The sequence below is a fragment of the Aspergillus costaricaensis genome, assembly GCF_003184835.1.
Source record: "Aspergillus costaricaensis CBS 115574 unplaced genomic scaffold BO79scaffold_73, whole genome shotgun sequence".
Lineage (NCBI taxonomy): Eukaryota > Fungi > Ascomycota > Eurotiomycetes > Eurotiales > Aspergillaceae > Aspergillus > Aspergillus costaricensis.
The window spans coordinates 40,998-57,759 of NW_020291873.1; the positions used below are offsets into that span (position 1 = coordinate 40,998).

A 16,762-nucleotide genomic window follows, 5' to 3' on the forward strand; every position below is an offset into this window, starting at 1 on the left:
AGGCTGACTTACTATCTATAATAATATCATATCCCTGTCAGCCATTACAATATCTAATATACTTCTCTATGGGTTTGACTTACCTCCTATACCAAAAACATATCCCCGTCAGCCATTACTGTATCTAAGATACTCTTTCTAAAGAGACTGATTTACCTCCTATACCAATAGCATATCCCTGTCAGCCATTACCGCTTCCGACATACTCTTTCTTGGAAGGCTGACTTACCCTCTATACCAGTATTATATCCCCGTCAGCTATTACCGCATCTAAGATACTTTTTCTCGGAATACTAACTTACCTCCTATACCAATATTATATTCCTGTCAGCCATTACCGTGCCCAAGGTACTCTTTCCCAGAAGACTGACTTACCATCTATACCAATATCATATCCCTATCAGCCATTACCGTGTCTGACAGACTCTTTCTTAGAAGACTGACTTACATCCTATATTAATATCATATCCCTGTCAGCCATTACCGCGTCCGATATACTCTTTCTTAAAAGACTGACTTACATTCTATACCAATATTATATCTCTGTCAGCCATTACCGTGTCCAAGGTACTCTTTCCCAGAATACTGGCTTACTGTCTATACCAATATCATATCCCTGTCAGCCATTACCGTATCCAAGATACTCTTTCTTGGAAGACTAACTTACCTCCTATATCAATAGCATATCCCCGTCAGCCATTACCGCGTCCGACGTACTCTTTTTTGGAAGACTGACTTACCCTCTTTATACCAGTATCATATCCCTGTCAGCTATTACTGCATCCAAGATACTCTTTCTAGGAATGCTGACTTACCCTCTATACCAATATTAAATCCCTGTCAGCCATTACCGCATCTAAGGTACTCTTTCCCGGAAGACTGACTTACCCTCTATATCAATATTATATCCCTGTCAGCCATTACCGCATCTAATATACACTTCCATGGGTTTGACTTACTTCCTGAAGCAAACGCAAGGCTTCGTTATTCATCAGCCTATCCAACTGCTCGACGAACTACTTACTTTCTTAACCTTCATTAGATATCGTGCGCTTTTATCGTCTGTTCAGACTTGATACTTACCACAAACGCTCCATGTATCCAACCTGCGTAAGCCGATGCAGAAGTCATTCTGAGCCAGAATTTTAATAAGAAAGCTAATAGCAGCAAGCAGTTCTCGTACTCTTAACTGGGTTGTTGGGGATGGGAGAAGAATTTTCTTTCAGTGCAAGTTGATGGTCGTTCTGATGCAAGGCCAGCTGGCTAGGCCAAAATGACTAATGCGGGGTCACAGCGGCAAGAAGGAACTTATCATTGGTTAAACAAGGGCTCACTTGAGATATGTCACATCTACCCCAAAATCTTTTTTTCTGCATGTCCTCCTTAATGGCAGTGACTCTTATTTCACTCACCTAACAGCATAACGTAACAAACTGCCTTTACCAACGTTCTTCATCTTTCGTCCTTACTGTAAGTTCTTCCCGAGCGGAACCATGGACGGGTCACGGAACCCTTCGACATTGTGACGGCGAGTGACGTCTCAGGGTCACGTGACTTCTGTTTTGTTTGCTTTGTTTGCCTGCCTCGCGTGGCTCGCTTATCTTTGTATGATCACACGTTCTCCCTGAGCTTCTTCCTTTCTTTCCTCATGCTAGAAATTTTCGTTAGATAGCACCAAATTTGACCATTTGAACGGCTTCCACAAATGCGTTGTCACTCATAGAGAACCCGACCTTCGCTCCAAACAACCGATGGATCGATAATCACTTGCTGTTTATTCAAGATTGCTACAAAGAAGGCTTACTAAAGATCACACACATAGTTAGGTGGTACAGAGAATCCTGCAGACGGACTAACAAAACCCCTTGATACTACTAGCCATCGGGAATTCTGCCGAATGATCCGCCTTACCAAGCAAGCTTAGCAACAAGATATATATCATAACTCACTACTTAGATAATCAAAATGATATCACGATGCCTCAGGGTCTCATGCCCAGGGGGGTGTGTGAATGATGGTAGTCACATGACCCAAGGCCACCTCTTCATCTCTCCTCTGGCGACACGTCTCTTCCTGTTGGCCACGTATCTCAGAGCCACTGATCCTGCCCGTAGCCGACATTATCTTCAACTGAAAGCGAGTATATTGCGCAAGCGGTGGCGACGCAGGAGTTAATCTGGCTCCAACTATTATTTACTGAGCTGGATATTCAACGCCTCAAAGCTATATCTGTTTTGATGAGTTGTCTTACTGTAATTCATGCAGACAACCAGTCCGCTATTGTTCTGACTAAGAACCCTGATTTCCATGCCCGCACGAATCACCCCTCAATTAAATGGCACTTCATACGTCGTGAAGTACGCACTAAAAATGTTGAATTCGTCTACATTAGTACGACCGAACAAGCGGCCGACGGCCTCACTAAGCCGCTCGAACGTCTCGCCTACTCCCGCTTTATCAAGCAACTCGGTATGGTGGATCGTGTTTGATATCTCATCTAATATTTCTGTATCTACATGTCTTTTACTCCCTGTCTAGGAAACGTGAACAACCTCACGTTTTCCTTTTTGTACGTAACGTTGCTGACTACGTCCTCGCTCATGGGGGGTGTGAAAGGAGATCACGTGATCTCGGACCTAGCCACCTAGTCATCTCCTCGCGTAGTTAGCTAGCTAGCCTACACACACAATATCATCCATATTGCTCTCACAGCTCCGGTAAGCACCAACTCAGGACGTTGAAGGCCTGCAGGAGTAACGCATCTTGTTGGCAGTTTTGTAAGGAAATGTGCTGTTTGTGGAGGGCAATAGTGAGCAGAAATAGTCGTCCTAAAAGAAGAGACGGTATTCAAACGGGGCAGAGGGATTGACTGACCGCCGCCTATGTCAGAAACCTTGACTTTAAGATACTCAACGCAAATGATGAAGGGCGCCAGAGGCTGCGTATCACAAAGATGCCGAGGTGCCCATTTATCTCATTTATCATCCAGCTTCTTCAACGAAGGCAAGAACAGAGATGAGCTTTTGAGCCTGGTCCGGTACGTGAAGAGTGGGAAGAGCTTAAAGTCCCATGAGGGCGTGCCTAGCATAATCCGTTGGCAGATCTACAGGGCTGAGAGGCGGCAGCTTGAAGGGTAAAAGAGTCGTAATCACCTTCTATCAGAGTCAGCCTACCCGCCGATTACCATCATAAATATGCTTCCCGCACAGGCCACGCAGCCGGGTGTGTCATCGTCGCCACCCACCCCGGAAGACGCGTCCATCTGTTCTACCAAGGCTTCGCGGCTTAAAATAGCTGGATTTCGTGACGCTAATGTCTAGGCCTAGGTCACAAGTTGCGAATGAGTCGTGGAATGAAGAATTTCGCCACCATTGCCGTGATCGCCAGAAGGTTGTAGATTTTTATGGCGACCTGACAGTGCCGGCGGATGACCGCATGCAGGATCACGGGGGTTATGGTAAGAAAGGCAGTAGCTGCCTAGCTTTGCTTAGTGGTATCGCTCTCGAGTTAGCAACGATACTCGAACTTCTGCCACGGTTGCATCAGTCTACATTCTTACGTCTTCTGATCTTCCTGACCTGCTGGCCTGAGACAGCAGTTCGCCTTGGCTTGATGGACAGGATAATCTCCAAGACCTGATCCTCCATGAGATACCTCAATCAGTTATTGAGCACGACATACGCCTTTTCTTAGAAGATAGGTTACCAGAAATGTATGAAGATGAAGAGTCTCTACCTGAGACCTGACCACAAGTTAATACCATCAAATAACTGCCGGGTATGCCTGTCATGAATGCTGCGACTATCTGCTGATTCTCTAGATATAGAAGAGAAACACCAGAAAAGCTCTAGAGAAAGTACTTAGAGTACTAGCATCTTTCGCAATTGAATTTAATCTTCGACACAATACTTGTGGACTCCTTTTTCGTGTTGTGATACGGGAGGATGTCAGGAAATAGCATATGGCATGCACTCCGACTAGATAGTAGTAGATAGACAGTTCTGCAGGTAGGTGGCTGATAGTCTAATACTTACGCATATACGAAACCCGATGACTTCCTTCGATCTACCTATCTGCTTTGTCGTCCATTACGTTCGTCTTCCTGCGCGAGGATTCCTAAGAGCCAGTCACGCTGAATTGTTTCTGCCTCTGGAAACCCCATATGAGTTCTCCCATCGATAAGCCTCACATCTTTTACGCTGCCATGTCGCAGAGGAAGGATGCTGTCCTCGATAGGGAAGATACTGTCCTCCATGCCATTGATCAGCAACAGCCGGGTGCAGCCCTTATCGAATATTCCACTCTCAAGAAGACTGAAACGCTCCCGTGCATTACCGGACGCGTATTCCTTTACATCCGTATACCCAAATTTGTAAGCCAGAGCCTCAGCCAACGCAAAAGGATACTCCATATGGTTTTGGGCTTGGATCCACTCCGGGTCAAACATGTGGTGGCTGCCTCCGCCCTGAGCGACCACGGCGAGCAGTCGGTCGGCGTGAGTATGCGCAATGCGCATGGCATAGTAGCCGCCCGTACTGATACCGCGCGCTAAAATTCGTGAAGGGTTGAAGTCATATTGGTCTTTGTGCTCTTCGACCCAATCGAGCACGCTGCTCCACAGGCGATCGGGCGACTCAGGATCGTTGGGTGCCGCAGGCGAATCGGCGGTACCGGGAATATCAACTAGAAGCACTGCCTGACCGTGATATAGGTGACTGGCAAGCTTACCGTAAGGTAAAGCCGCCGTGTGGTCCGTTCGATAGGCATCCAGGCCACAGATAAAAAGCAAAAGTGGCCAACCAGATTCCGGCTTTGTAGTATTATTGGGGAAGCGGAGGAAAGCAGCGATGATGGCGTCCTTGGATTCACCTGCTTCAAGGGAGGCGTGTCGATGCGGGATTTGGACTTCCACATTTGGTGGCGAGAGGTAAGGAGAAGCATTCAAATAAGCCTCCCTGCCAAGCCTCCACGCCTTTTTGCCCAGTGGCGAGCGGGGAATCGGAAAACGTGCGATGCGGTATACCGATCCGGCACGCAAGAACAAATCTCGCGCGTTTTCTAGGTCCCCGACCGTTTCATACTCCATGGCGCGTTGGACCAATTCGTCGGCAACTGGAAAGAACGGTTTGGCGTATCTATCTGGGTCATATAAGACAGATGGATCATCGCCACTCTCTTTGATCAACTGGGTAAAGATCTGGTCAAAATCCTCTCCTTTCCCATCTCCAAAGGGATAAAGACCAGAATGGGCGAGGTTCTTCCATTTTTCTTCCCATAGACTACTGACTGATCTATGAAAAGGGAAGGATTGCACCTTATCCACTGTTTTTTGAACATAGTACGGGTGATTTGGTTGCGCCATATTGAAAGATTGCTAGAAATATGATGAAACGGTGATTTTGGCAGATGACAGCTCGATGTTTTGGCTTCCAAAAGAAGGAAAGGTCCCGGTGATACTTTAAGCTCTCTAAACTGAAGAGCTTTTCAGCCATGGTTTGTCCCCTCTTAGTATTTATGTTCATTTTCCCCCACTTGGGCTCGCACTCTTGTCTAGTGCTATAAGATAGAGTCTGGCGTGTAAGATTTTACCTCATACAACATCTTTTGATTGCTATATGTAACGCTTACCAGCGGGGCGTCGTCATCATCGCTCCCTTTGGCTCATACACTCTCCTTAGCTGCTTATTCAATTGGCCGCCTAATCTGCGTGTCGCTATTTTGGGTAGTTTTACAGGGATAAAGTTGGGGCCAGAAGGCCAAAAGAATTAGTGGCAGCCAATGAAATGACGGTGAGTAAATGCTGAATATCGGACCGATAGAGATTACGCTGTCAACAAGCGTCCATGAAAGTCCAGTCCATCCTGCTCTAATATGTCAGGATTTGAATATTACTGAATGGTAGGCACTCAACCCAGTAATGCTCAGCCTCACAGCAAGTGGCGGTCCGTGCATTCCCTAATACTCTCACTTCCCCAGGTCTAGGCTAAAATCTTTTCTCTGCCATCGCTGAGCTTGATTTAGTCGATTCCGAGTATTCGCGATAAGATGGTGTTGACCTTGTAGTGACCACTCCGAGTCTGCTTCAATATTTACACTGAATGGACGATTAGTCAGCGTATCCTTGGTCACTTGTTAGCCCTCGCCCACAGCACACCAACCAGTGGTCTAAGCAACCGTAGTAGCATCAATCTTCCTGTTGCTATCACCCCAACTACCACGACCCACACTCTCCGGTACTACGGCCCGAGCAGCAGCAGTCTTATTAGCAACCTCCTGAGTGTTTGTAAAAGATTCGAGAGTGAAGTCTATTGGCTTTCACCTCCACTTTTTCTGGTGGAGCGGGTTACTCGCACGATCATATTGAGCGAGGTGTTGTTAAATTCCGCTGTATGCATTGTAGAATATGATTGCGTGTAATCAGTTATAGAGAGCGTTATACTGAGCATACCTTGAACCATATAGTTCTGACAGTAGAGACTATTGCTGAGTTACGCTTCATACACTGGTGGTTCTGCACTTCCCGGCCATTGCTCCAACCGCTCAAATTCGTCCATCGGCACATCATACCCCAGATGCCGCTTCAGTAGCTCATGTGTGACATAACGCTCCGGTGCATTACCCTGAGCATCCACAAGCGAGACATGTGGATTCACTTCGCTGATCCTTTGCAGCTCGTTGGCACGCCGGTGGTGGTGCGGGCACCCATCCACTCCAATCAGGAATATGGTCACATGGACCCAAGAGAGCCCCGGCAATTCGAGTTCGAACTCATTCTTGTCTGTGGCCTCACCGTCGAGTAGAAGAAGTAATCTCAGCAGTGGCGTTTGCGGGCCCGCTTGCTAGCCATAAACAGGGTGGTAGGTAGCGGATTCTGAATGTCTCTGGAAAAGCAGATCCTTGATTTTTTGCCATCCTGTCATAACACGTGTTCCTCCCCCTAACTTGATATTTCTCCACATATCGCAAAAGTTCGAGTGCTTCATAAAGCCGATATACTCGGCCTTGTTAGCAAGCGTAACGACCTGATAACCATGAGGATTTTGGTCATGAATGGACATTGCATCTGTGAAACGACGGACGATTGCTTCCGCGACATCTGTGATACCAGGTCAGAAACCCATGACTCGAGAATAGATGAACTTGCCTACCCTTGTTTTTAGGTTGGTTAAGAACGGGCGAACCCGGTAATGAAATATTGAGTGTAAAGTGGACGAAGAGGCTCAAAGTCCATTGATCCAGAAACGTCCAGTAAGATCATCGTATTATCTGTAGTTGTCTTCGGAAGATCGAATGGTATGAAAGGGGGCGGCATCACCTGCAAGGAGTAGCTTCCTTGCAAATGCTGAAGGCGAAAGGTATCAGCCATGGAGTAGTACGCCGGGGGCGGTTCAACGGCAGTCGCCATTCTTGCACGAGCCATTTCCACGGCGGAAATAATGTCACGCTTCATGCGAGCTCCCGTGCGCCCCTCCCTATGGCTCAGTACCCAATATAGAGGCTCCTCGGCTGTATTCTCATACCCTCTCCAGGCTGGAGTAATGCCCCTTCACCCAGAAGGTGCATCTATGCGGAATTTCAAGGGATTTGAAGCACGAGTTGCCCAATCTATGGGAATGGGCTCAAGGTATCCTGCTCGGAGCAGGTGCAGGTACTGATTAGGGCGTTTAGCTCGTAGCTCAGCGATTCCCCACTTCATACCAACCCTTTCTTGGTAGACGGCTACGGTTCGTCGCCACTCTAAGTCTGGCCAGCGACCATTTTCCTCCTCCAGAATCGCCCGTCGGAGTTCTCGCGCGCGAGTAAACATCTCAAGTAAACATTTCATCACCTCTGGAGGCTGATGTATGGAATGACGAGATAGACAGAGCCCTCCTAAAATTCGATAACATGGACGATTTCAATGTTCCTATGCTGCTTGCTGCAGGAGCAGCTCTGTCTTCCGCAGGACGTAAGGGAGGGGAGGCAATGTTGGATTCATCCAATGCCCAAATATTGCATTGCCTCGGCTACAAGCAAAATGAGTGGCTCGAGATACGTGACCAACAGGAAGAGACGTGTCGACAGAGGAGAGATGAAGAGGTGGCCTTGGGTCATGTAACCACCACCAATCACACACCCACCTGGGCACGAGACCCTGAGGCATCGTGATATTCATTTTGACTATCTATGTAGTGAGCTATGATACATATCTTGTCTCTAAGCTTGCTTGATAAGGCGGATCATCCGGCAGAATTCCCGATGGCTAGTAGCATCAAGGGGTTTTGTTAGTCCATCTGCGGGATTCTCTGTACCACCTATGTGTGTGAGCTTCAGTAAGCCTTCTTTGTAGCAATCTCTAACAAACAGTAAGCGATTATCAATCCATCGATTATCTGAGCGAGGGTCGGGTTTTCTATCGAACAGCATTTCCTGCCCCGACAGTCTGGCCTAAGCATCGAACTGAGAAGATCCCTCCAGACTGACATGATAGAACTATGTGCCAAAGTCCTTGAATTTCAGTCTCAGGCCGTTTGCTATCTGGGTAAACCAACAGCAAGACAGCTTCTGAAAGACTTGTTAAAGCACAACGGGTGGGACGGAATACTTGGTCATATCAAACAATATAACACTCGCATTAAGGACACCATTTCCTCGGCGCGTGTCTTAGAGGTCGATAGCCAACTGAACACTCTCCAGGACAAGCTACAACAGATACAGGTATAGCAAACTGTGTCTGAGAAGAATGAAAAGCAAGTCAATCTCTTCCAGTAATTATATACCTGCCCATACAAGGATCACAAAGATATAAATAGCAAGCGTGTGCCAGAAACATGTAAATGGTTCACAAATCATCCTCAGTTCATCAGGTGGAATGAAAGTGTGAACTCTGAACTTCTCTGGGTATCTGCAGAGCCAGGCTGCGGGAAGTCAGTCCTCACAAGATACTTGGCTAACGAATATTTGCCTAGCAGACAAGAACCGTCTATTACTTCTTCTTCAAAGACGGTTATCAAGATCAAACACGAGCCACAAATGCACTTGCTTCCATTCTCTACCAACTCTTACTCACCCAACCACATCTTATGCAAGATTCGCTCTTAGATAGTCAGAGACCAGCGGGAAGCAGCTCATCAAATCCTTCAATGAACTGTGGAATATGTTTCTCTACGTGACTGCAGATGTCAACACCGGCGAAGTAATCATCCTGCTTGATACTATAAACAAGTACTTTGAAGATGACCAGACGACTCTGATTCAAGTGATAAAGCGCCTATTCCTTAACAATCCTGGCAAGCACAATCTAAAATTTCTAATGACAAGCCGCCCATATGACTACATCTGGCTCAATTTCTTCAAGCTGGAGATTTTTCCTACCCACAATCCACTTGAGCGGCGAGGATGAGGAGAACATCAAGAAAATCTCTAGCAAGATTAACTTGGTCATTATAGAAATGGTTCGAGACTTAGATAATAAGTTTGACCTGACGGTATATATACGCGATTCCATTATCGAGCAGCTCACCTCGGTTTATAACCAGACATATTTATGGCCTAGCCTTACCTTCAATGTCCTCGAAAGAATACCAGGACTTACCGAAGGATTTGGACCGCCTGGTCCATGGTATTCCCAAAGATACCGATGCTGCTTACACCAAAATGTTAGATCAAAGTCCAGATCATAGCGCGGCCAGAAAGTTACTCCATATCGTAACTGCGGCGGAGCGTCCATTATATTAGAAGAAATAACCTTGTCTTTGGCTGTCAAGACAGCAGATCAATCAATCGACGACATCTAAAAGGAACTACCGGCCAATGAAGACACCGAGACGACCATGACGAGATAAAAGACCAGGATCAGAGAACTGCACGGCCTGTTCTTGGTTATACTGGATCAGAAGGTATATCTTTTCCATCAGACCGCAAGGGAGTTCTTAGTTAAGAAATCGGCCGGTGGTGATACTCGAGCAGGTAGGTGGAAGCACAGCCTGTCTCCAGAAAAATCGCACTATGTCCTGGCGGAGATATGCACACTGTAATTGAGCCGAGTAATTGGTACCCTCCCTGGGTTCATGGACTATGCAGCACAATTCTGGGCGGTTCACTTTCAGAGAGCTGCTGTCTCAAGAGAAGATCCAATCACAAAACGTGGACGCATGCTTTGTCGACAAGGGTCAGTAGTATGTAAGGAGTGGGCTGCAATTTACAAACACACCAGATACGAGTTTCCCGATTCCAATGACACACTTATGGCGTTCTATCTAGGTCTTACAGCTATTGACGAGACACTTCTTGAGACTGGAGACATGGATGTGGAATCTAAGGACTCTGACAAGGGTCTAACTCCTCTCTCCTGGGCCGCATGGAACGGACATGAGGGAATTGTTAAGTTGCTTCATTGAGCTAATCTGGACAATCGAGACTGCGTCAGTGAAAGGTCCAGTTAGTGCGTCGCCCGTCTGACATATCTGCTGTGGATATGAAAAGCTTATCAGATAACCAGGAGCGCGCGATATACACACAGGAAAGCAAAATAGATAATCCGGGGACTCAAGGGTCTCTTCAACTAAACATATCTTGATAATACTGCAAGACTTGTTGATGTGGCTCTGAAGAGAAGAGAAGCACGCCGAGAACCGGATACCCGATTGTTTATTATGTCCAGCCTCCGGGTTACTCACGCTCCAATCTGACCAAACCTGTCTGTCTATTGACAATGGAATCCATGGACATCTCTCTCTCATCTTGATAGAGTGCGAGAGCTGTGACAGCAATATGATGATATTGTGTGTGTGTGTGTGTAGGCAGGCTAGCTAACTACGCGAGGAGGTGACTAGATGGCTAGGTCCGAGATCACGTGATCTCCTTTCACAACTGTCTTCGGTGCTCTCTCTTTCGGAAGAGTTGCTGTCATCGGATAACGGGTTGACTGTCTTTCATTTGTCGGCGAGCTATTATACAATACAATGTAGTCAATGACAATATATGTTTCGAGATAGTCCTCCTGCTTCAGGTCTTTGTGGCACTGATTACTCGGCAGCGGATCGGAAAGACCAGTAGAGAAATCGAAGACTCGGGTGTAGGTAGCAACGGAGGGACAAAAGTGTGCCCAAGCGAGGGGCCACCGCTTATAATGACACCGTTAAGAGGGCGCCATTTTTGGCGTATTTCGGAGACCGCAGCGAGGCGTATAGGAAGTCAGTATAGGCCGGTCTCAAAAAAAAGAGTGCCTGGAGGTATACTGCACTGCGGACAAATGACGATCGGTGCTTGGCGGTGCGTGGACATAAGTGCACGGGGGAGTGGCGGAAGGCGTGGCAGATTGACGGCCAAAAAAGGCGTCGACTGCGGCCGTTTTGGGCAGCCTATCTACCGTCTTCTAGTTTAAACTAGTATATGTTCAGGCACACAATTTACACCGGGAGTAAGCAAAACGAAGCAAAATTATGCAGCAAAAGATCTGTATTGACTATCTAGAGCGTCAGCTACGTGATCAAGCCTACAGTGGCTGCCTCAACAATCTATAACTATTGCCTACAGTGGTATGACAAAAGTTTGCGTTATCCCTTGTTCCACGCTAGCCGTTCCGCTTTCCTAATTAGGCTATCTAGAACTCTATCTAGATCTTAATAAGCTGTATACCAACCATCCGCTTGGATGACTGCCTGTACGCGATGAGGCATGGTTTGATATAAATTTTGAAGTACTCTTTCGTTAATTGCATGCCAGGCTTCAATTGCTGCTTGTATAAGACTCTGATGAGTATCCTCAGTATTAAGAGTATGTTCTAACTCTGGATGCAGTTTATATATCTTAGCTTTCATTAAGGCCCATAGATTTTTAATAGGATTCAAATCGGGTGAGTATGGTGGCTAAATCATGACTTCTACCCCTATATCTTGAAGCAATTCGCGTATAATATAGGCTTGGTGTATGGATGCTCTGTTATGCATGAAGATATCTCCAGTCTGTAAGATTTCAGGTAGAAATGCTTTATAAACACCACGGATAACCCATGCAGTAATGCCTTGACGCGTAGATGTTGGATCTCCCTGTAAAGGTAGAAGATCTGTATGTCTGTTATATCCAAAAGCAGCCTAAAATATCTGCTTAACACCCTTTCCACAACGTACAGTATGAATATCACGCTCAATAATCTGTTGCTTTGGTGATCGAAAGGTATAGATTTGTTGAATTCCAGTATCATGCTCAACTGAATATTCGTCTGACCATATAACACGTAGAAAGTCTTCAGCAGTGTATTCTGCATATTGTTGAGCCCATCTTAATCTCTTCTCTGTGTTTTGAGGAGTGATTTCTGGCCGCTCACATTGTTTCCATTTCTGCATGTGTAGAGTACGGAATAGATGTTGAACTGTTTCTAATTGAAGGACTGCTTTGTATAGCAGTAGAGAGTTCATGTATTTTTATATGCTGATCTTGCTTAACTGAGTCTAATATTTGCTGTTGTTCTTCAGGAGTAATCTTTTTGGGTTGTCCGGAGCGAGATGCAGAGTGTTGCTGCTTTCGAGTATTCTCACGCTTGATTGTAGTTTGTATAGTAGAATAAGGAATATGCGGATAGTGTTTATGAATTATAGTAAAGGTCCATCCAATTGCTTTCAACTCACAGAGTCTAGCACGGATCTCCGGGGTTAGTTCTTTGCGTGGTGGCATCTTTGTATGGCTTGCTTGCTTGCTTCAAGATTCAGGGCTCTGTACGTGTTGTTTTGGTAGGCAGAATAGCTGTATTCTAACCTAGTTAGGAAGGCGGAAGTAAAAGCAACTAGCGTAGAATGTGGGGCAACGCAAACTTTTGTCATACCACTGTAACTATTCTGCCGGCAGTAAATCCTGAAAACATTATTGCCCTATGGCCCCTACCGAGTACTAGGTTCCTTAAATCGCCAGCAGAGCCACAAATAACTACTATTTAGCAGATTTATTCAATAGTACAGTACTACACTACTATTGTCACATATTTTTATCACACCCAACATCCAACTCTCAATTTACAACTCATCCCCCTTCCCAACCCCCACACCAAACGTCCCCTTTGACTCCATCGCACTCTTGATTTCCCCACGGTCTTTACGTCCCCAGCAATACCTTATACTCAAAACTCTTCCCTGGCGCGGACATCCTCCAGCCCTGTAACTCGTACGGAAATTCGCTTGGGCCCATGCAATGTGCTCGTGATAGAGCCGTTCGGATTTGGCTGGCGAGCGGCCTTCTGGATCACGTGATGTTGTTTTTCTTGCCTTGTTTGTTTCGCCTCGCGCGCTCGCGCTCGCTTATCTGTGGTGTTCTCCCACCGTTCTCTTACCCTCCTGTCTTTCTCTCCACGTGTTAGATATTTTAGTCAAGTAGCGCCAAATGCAACAAATTCGACCGGCTATCACACACTGCTTGGCCCACCTTGGCCCTCTTGGTGGCGGATACGAGTCGGATTAACTGTTGTCCCGGCCCGGTCCCGAATTGCGTCGCCCGCTTCGCCTCAAGAGTCTGCACCTCGTTCCTTTCGACTTCAAAATGAGGAGCGCGCCTCTCCGCAGCATCTTTAGAGACAGGCTGAAGCCGGAGTCCACCGGTTTATAGGAGACATCGACAGCCAGGAGGAAGACACCAGCGAGCAACATCAACACCGACACCGAACACTTGGAGGCGTCGTCACGATTTCGATTCATATTATTCCTTATGCATCCAACTTTATCACAGTCCCTGTCATACCCTTCCTCTTCTACCCACTAGCACGGCATCACGACAAATCCTCTTCCTTCCGTCTTCTCCCGAGACATGGCTCCGTTACTGGGCCATGATACACGCTCACCTTCCCGACGAAATGGCCCCGAGATGACACCCCCAAAGAACATTCTCTATATCGACGCGTACGACTCTTTCTCCTACAATGTTGTCGCCATGCTCGAGGAGGTGCTGGATGTCCAAGTTACAATCATGCATATTGACTCAACATGGCCGGATGGGAATGCTGCCGAGTTTCTCAAACACTTCGAAGCCGTTGTTCTTGGGCCGGGCCCTGGTGATCCACATATACCGGACGATGTGGGAATTATGGAGGATATCTGGAACCTGAGCACTGCAGACATGCTTCCAGTTCTCGGCATATGTCTCGGTTTTCAGAGCTTATGCCTTCGTCACGGAATTCCTATTCACCGGCTACCGTATCCGCTCCATGGCCAGGTTCGCCGCGTTCAAACTACCGGTGAAGACATATTCGATCGCGTACCCAATCTGGAGGTCACTCTATACCACTCCCTATATGCCCAGCTGGAGACAGTACAGAATGACCACGAGGAGGCACGATCAGACAAGTCTGCAACACAAGATCTTGATATTCTGGCATGGCTGCCCTTAGAGGAACAGGTCTCCACTAGCTTGGTTCAGCCGATACAACTTCCAATGGCTGTGCGCCATAAGAGCAGACCCTTCTGGGGTGTTCAATTTCATCCAGAGTCTTGCAAGTCGGACAAGGAAGCATGCAGACAGATACTGAGGAAATGGTGGAAGATGTCTCTCCACTACAACAAAACTAGTGGACGAGGCACTCCCCTGAAATTGATACGCGACTGCCTCCACGAATCGGACGACATAGCTTCCTTACCGAACATCGTACATACCATGTTGACCTGGTGCACATCTATTTCAAGATCTTCTTTTTTTCGACACTTCTACACTAAACCGGTAGATTCGGCCTTGATCTGTGAGACCCTTAACAGTCCCGGTTCCCCGACAGTGATGTTTAAAACCAATGGCCGACACAGCATCATATCTGTACCTAGTCCTGGCAGCTGGAGGTTAGAATTCTTCACGCAGACCGAGAGGCTTTTTATGGAAAACCTTAATTGCGAGAATGCCCTAGAAGGGCAGTCTGTGATCAATACATCCTTGTCAACCAGCCAGTTCTGGGATGTCCTCCGATACTTGATAGACATGAAAAAGGTCGAATCAGGCAGTAAGGATGTCCCGTTTTGGGCTGGGTTCCTCGGGTACTTCTCATATGAAATGGGGCTCGCTTGCCTTCCTCACGCAAAAGGACATGGCCACAACTCCTCGGTAGAGGTTTCAGAAGATCCGGTGGATGCGAGTCTACTATGGACTGAACGGAGTGTGATTCTAGACCATGAGTCTGGCCTTGTTACCGTACAATCTACACGGGAGGATGACAATCAACCGGCGGGGTGGATCGAGGAAACAGTGCGACTCCTGCAAGATTTATCGTCTCATCTTGTGGTGGACATTATCGATAGTATCACAACTGACACAGTGGCCCTGGATTCCATACTCAGTCGATCCACAGCACAATTTCCGAATGAACAAGAATACAAAAAACAGTTTGACGCCTGTATCGCCGAATTGCACGCCGGTGAATCATACGAACTGTGCCTTACCTGCGAAACAGTAATCACAGTGCCTTGCTCTGAACAAGACAATGAGAGCATGAACTTCCCTTGGCTATTGTACAAGCGCCTTCAAAAGTACAACCCCGCGTCTTTCAGTGCTTATGCAAGATTAGGAAAAGTTAAAGTTCTAAGCAGCAGCCCTGAATGCTTTATCAATTGGGACCGAAAGTCTCTTCTGGAAATGAAACCTATGAAAGGTACCGTGAGGAAAGCAGACAATATGACGCTTGGAATGGCCAAAGAGATTCTCAGTTCGACCAAAGAAACCGCGGAAAACCTCATGATTGCGGACCTTATCCGGCATGATCTCTATGGTATCTGTGGTTCAGGTGGCGTATGTGTCGAGAAACTTCTTGAGGTCGAGGATTACGGGCATGTTTTTTCAATGATTACACATGTCAAAGGCCAAGTTGATCCAACTCGACCTGGATTCGCTGCACGGGACCTTCCACAGTTGCAGTCGGCGGATATGTCAGCATACGGGCTTACGGCTCTGCAGAGATGCCTTCCGCCAGGTTCTATGACTGGTGCACCGAAAGAACGTTCTTGCATGCATCTCTCCTCTATCGAGTCTCGTAGGCGCGGAGTGTATTCCGGTGTCATGGGATTTCTGGATCTCGGGGGAGGTGGCAGCTTTTCAGTCCTTATCCGCACCGCATTCAGTTCTTCCAATGACGACGCTCTCGAACAAAAATGGCGAATTGGGGCGGGTGGAGCTGTCACGATCCTAAGCACGGCTCAAGGCGAATGGGATGAGATGTTGACAAAGCTAAACACGGTTTATACGGTTTTCAAGCCGGCTACTTCAGTAGTCGTCAGCTAGACAAGCACAGATCTGGAATTTTCCTTCCCAGATCTGCTCATACGACAACAGGGATCACCATCGCCATAAAGCTAACGACGGAGACTGACTCCACGCAAGTGCCCTTTCCGATACCTTTTCATGGGAAGGATTTCATGAGAAGGTGGGCTACAAGTCAAGCAATCGAGCCTCTTAGCCGACCTTGGCACCAAAGGCGGTTATCTTCTCCTGACGTATCAACTCGGCGGAGGTGTTCTTTCTTTTTACCACCACTTCAAAACAAGTGCGAAGGTGCAAAGCCTTGTTCATCGCGTGTCTTGGTCGAGCTGATCACGTCGACTGTGTTGTTTGAAAGGCCGATCCCTCTGATTCAACTCAACTTTTTCCAGCTGAAGGAGCTGCGGAGAGCCGCGCACACATCGAGATACCAGCAGGTCAAAGGTTCGACCTGAGTCCGGGGCAACTGTAGGGGACTTAGGCATTTCTGTCCACGCTCGCTGCCCGTTACGCGGCCATACGCTCCGACGTTACGCCCGTTGTGCTCACTCTCGCAAACCGCTGT

At 47.2% G+C, this 16,762-nt stretch overlaps 6 protein-coding genes across 6 annotated transcripts in view; 2 read left to right on the forward strand and 4 right to left on the reverse strand.

The window, feature by feature from the left end:
* BO79DRAFT_233835 (HET domain-containing protein) overlaps nucleotides 1–1,131 on the reverse strand; it is a gene marked incomplete at both ends in the record, with an annotated part of 3,707 nt that extends 2,576 nt beyond the window's left edge. The window contains 15 exons of the mRNA XM_025684310.1: nucleotides 13–15; nucleotides 84–86; nucleotides 230–232; nucleotides 303–305; nucleotides 376–378; nucleotides 449–451; nucleotides 522–524; nucleotides 595–597; nucleotides 668–670; nucleotides 741–743; nucleotides 816–818; nucleotides 889–891; nucleotides 960–962; nucleotides 1,025–1,027; nucleotides 1,084–1,131. Of these exons, the coding sequence (XP_025533705.1) occupies nucleotides 13–15; nucleotides 84–86; nucleotides 230–232; nucleotides 303–305; nucleotides 376–378; nucleotides 449–451; nucleotides 522–524; nucleotides 595–597; nucleotides 668–670; nucleotides 741–743; nucleotides 816–818; nucleotides 889–891; nucleotides 960–962; nucleotides 1,025–1,027; nucleotides 1,084–1,131 (90 nt within the window). The remainder of the gene's footprint in view (nucleotides 1–12; nucleotides 16–83; nucleotides 87–229; nucleotides 233–302; nucleotides 306–375; nucleotides 379–448; nucleotides 452–521; nucleotides 525–594; nucleotides 598–667; nucleotides 671–740; nucleotides 744–815; nucleotides 819–888; nucleotides 892–959; nucleotides 963–1,024; nucleotides 1,028–1,083) is intronic.
* A 1,581-nt stretch (nucleotides 1,132–2,712) lies between these two features.
* BO79DRAFT_212246 (uncharacterized protein) lies at nucleotides 2,713–3,115 on the forward strand (the record flags this gene model as incomplete). Its single annotated transcript, XM_025683165.1, has 1 exon — nucleotides 2,713–3,115. A coding segment is annotated over exon 1 (233 nt), but the record flags the coding sequence as incomplete, so codon positions are not given.
* Nucleotides 3,116–3,871: 756 nt separating this feature from the next.
* On the reverse strand, nucleotides 3,872–5,443 carry BO79DRAFT_212247 (alpha/beta hydrolase family protein). Its single transcript, XM_025683166.1, has one exon. The coding sequence runs from the start codon at nucleotides 5,360–5,362 to the stop codon at nucleotides 4,070–4,072; it is 1,293 nt and encodes a 430-aa protein (XP_025533707.1). The 5' UTR covers nucleotides 5,363–5,443; the 3' UTR covers nucleotides 3,872–4,069.
* A 1,045-nt stretch (nucleotides 5,444–6,488) lies between these two features.
* BO79DRAFT_260783 (uncharacterized protein) lies at nucleotides 6,489–7,807 on the reverse strand (the record flags this gene model as incomplete). Its single annotated transcript, XM_025686422.1, has 4 exons — nucleotides 6,489–6,785; nucleotides 6,852–7,096; nucleotides 7,174–7,472; nucleotides 7,551–7,807. The coding sequence occupies 4 exons, from the start codon at nucleotides 7,805–7,807 to the stop codon at nucleotides 6,489–6,491; spliced, it is 1,098 nt and encodes a 365-aa protein (XP_025533708.1).
* A 382-nt stretch (nucleotides 7,808–8,189) lies between these two features.
* On the reverse strand, nucleotides 8,190–8,406 carry BO79DRAFT_280054 (uncharacterized protein; the record flags this gene model as incomplete). The annotated part of the gene is made up of 1 exon (XM_025688022.1): nucleotides 8,190–8,406. The coding sequence occupies one exon, from the start codon at nucleotides 8,404–8,406 to the stop codon at nucleotides 8,197–8,199; it is 210 nt and encodes a 69-aa protein (XP_025533709.1). The 3' UTR covers nucleotides 8,190–8,196.
* Nucleotides 8,407–13,504: 5,098 nt separating this feature from the next.
* Nucleotides 13,505–16,396, forward strand: pabA (aminodeoxychorismate synthase pabA). Its single transcript, XM_025689739.1, has one exon. The coding sequence runs from the start codon at nucleotides 13,774–13,776 to the stop codon at nucleotides 16,219–16,221; it is 2,448 nt and encodes an 815-aa protein (XP_025533710.1). The 5' UTR covers nucleotides 13,505–13,773; the 3' UTR covers nucleotides 16,222–16,396.
* Nucleotides 16,397–16,762: the final 366 nt, after the last annotated feature.

Coding starts and splice junctions, on each gene's coding strand:
- pabA (XM_025689739.1), top strand. CDS start 13,774: ATGGCTCCGTTACTGGGCCATGATACACGCTCACCTTCCCGACGAAAT.
- BO79DRAFT_212247 (XM_025683166.1), bottom strand. CDS start 5,362: ATGGCGCAACCAAATCACCCGTACTATGTTCAAAAAACAGTGGATAAG.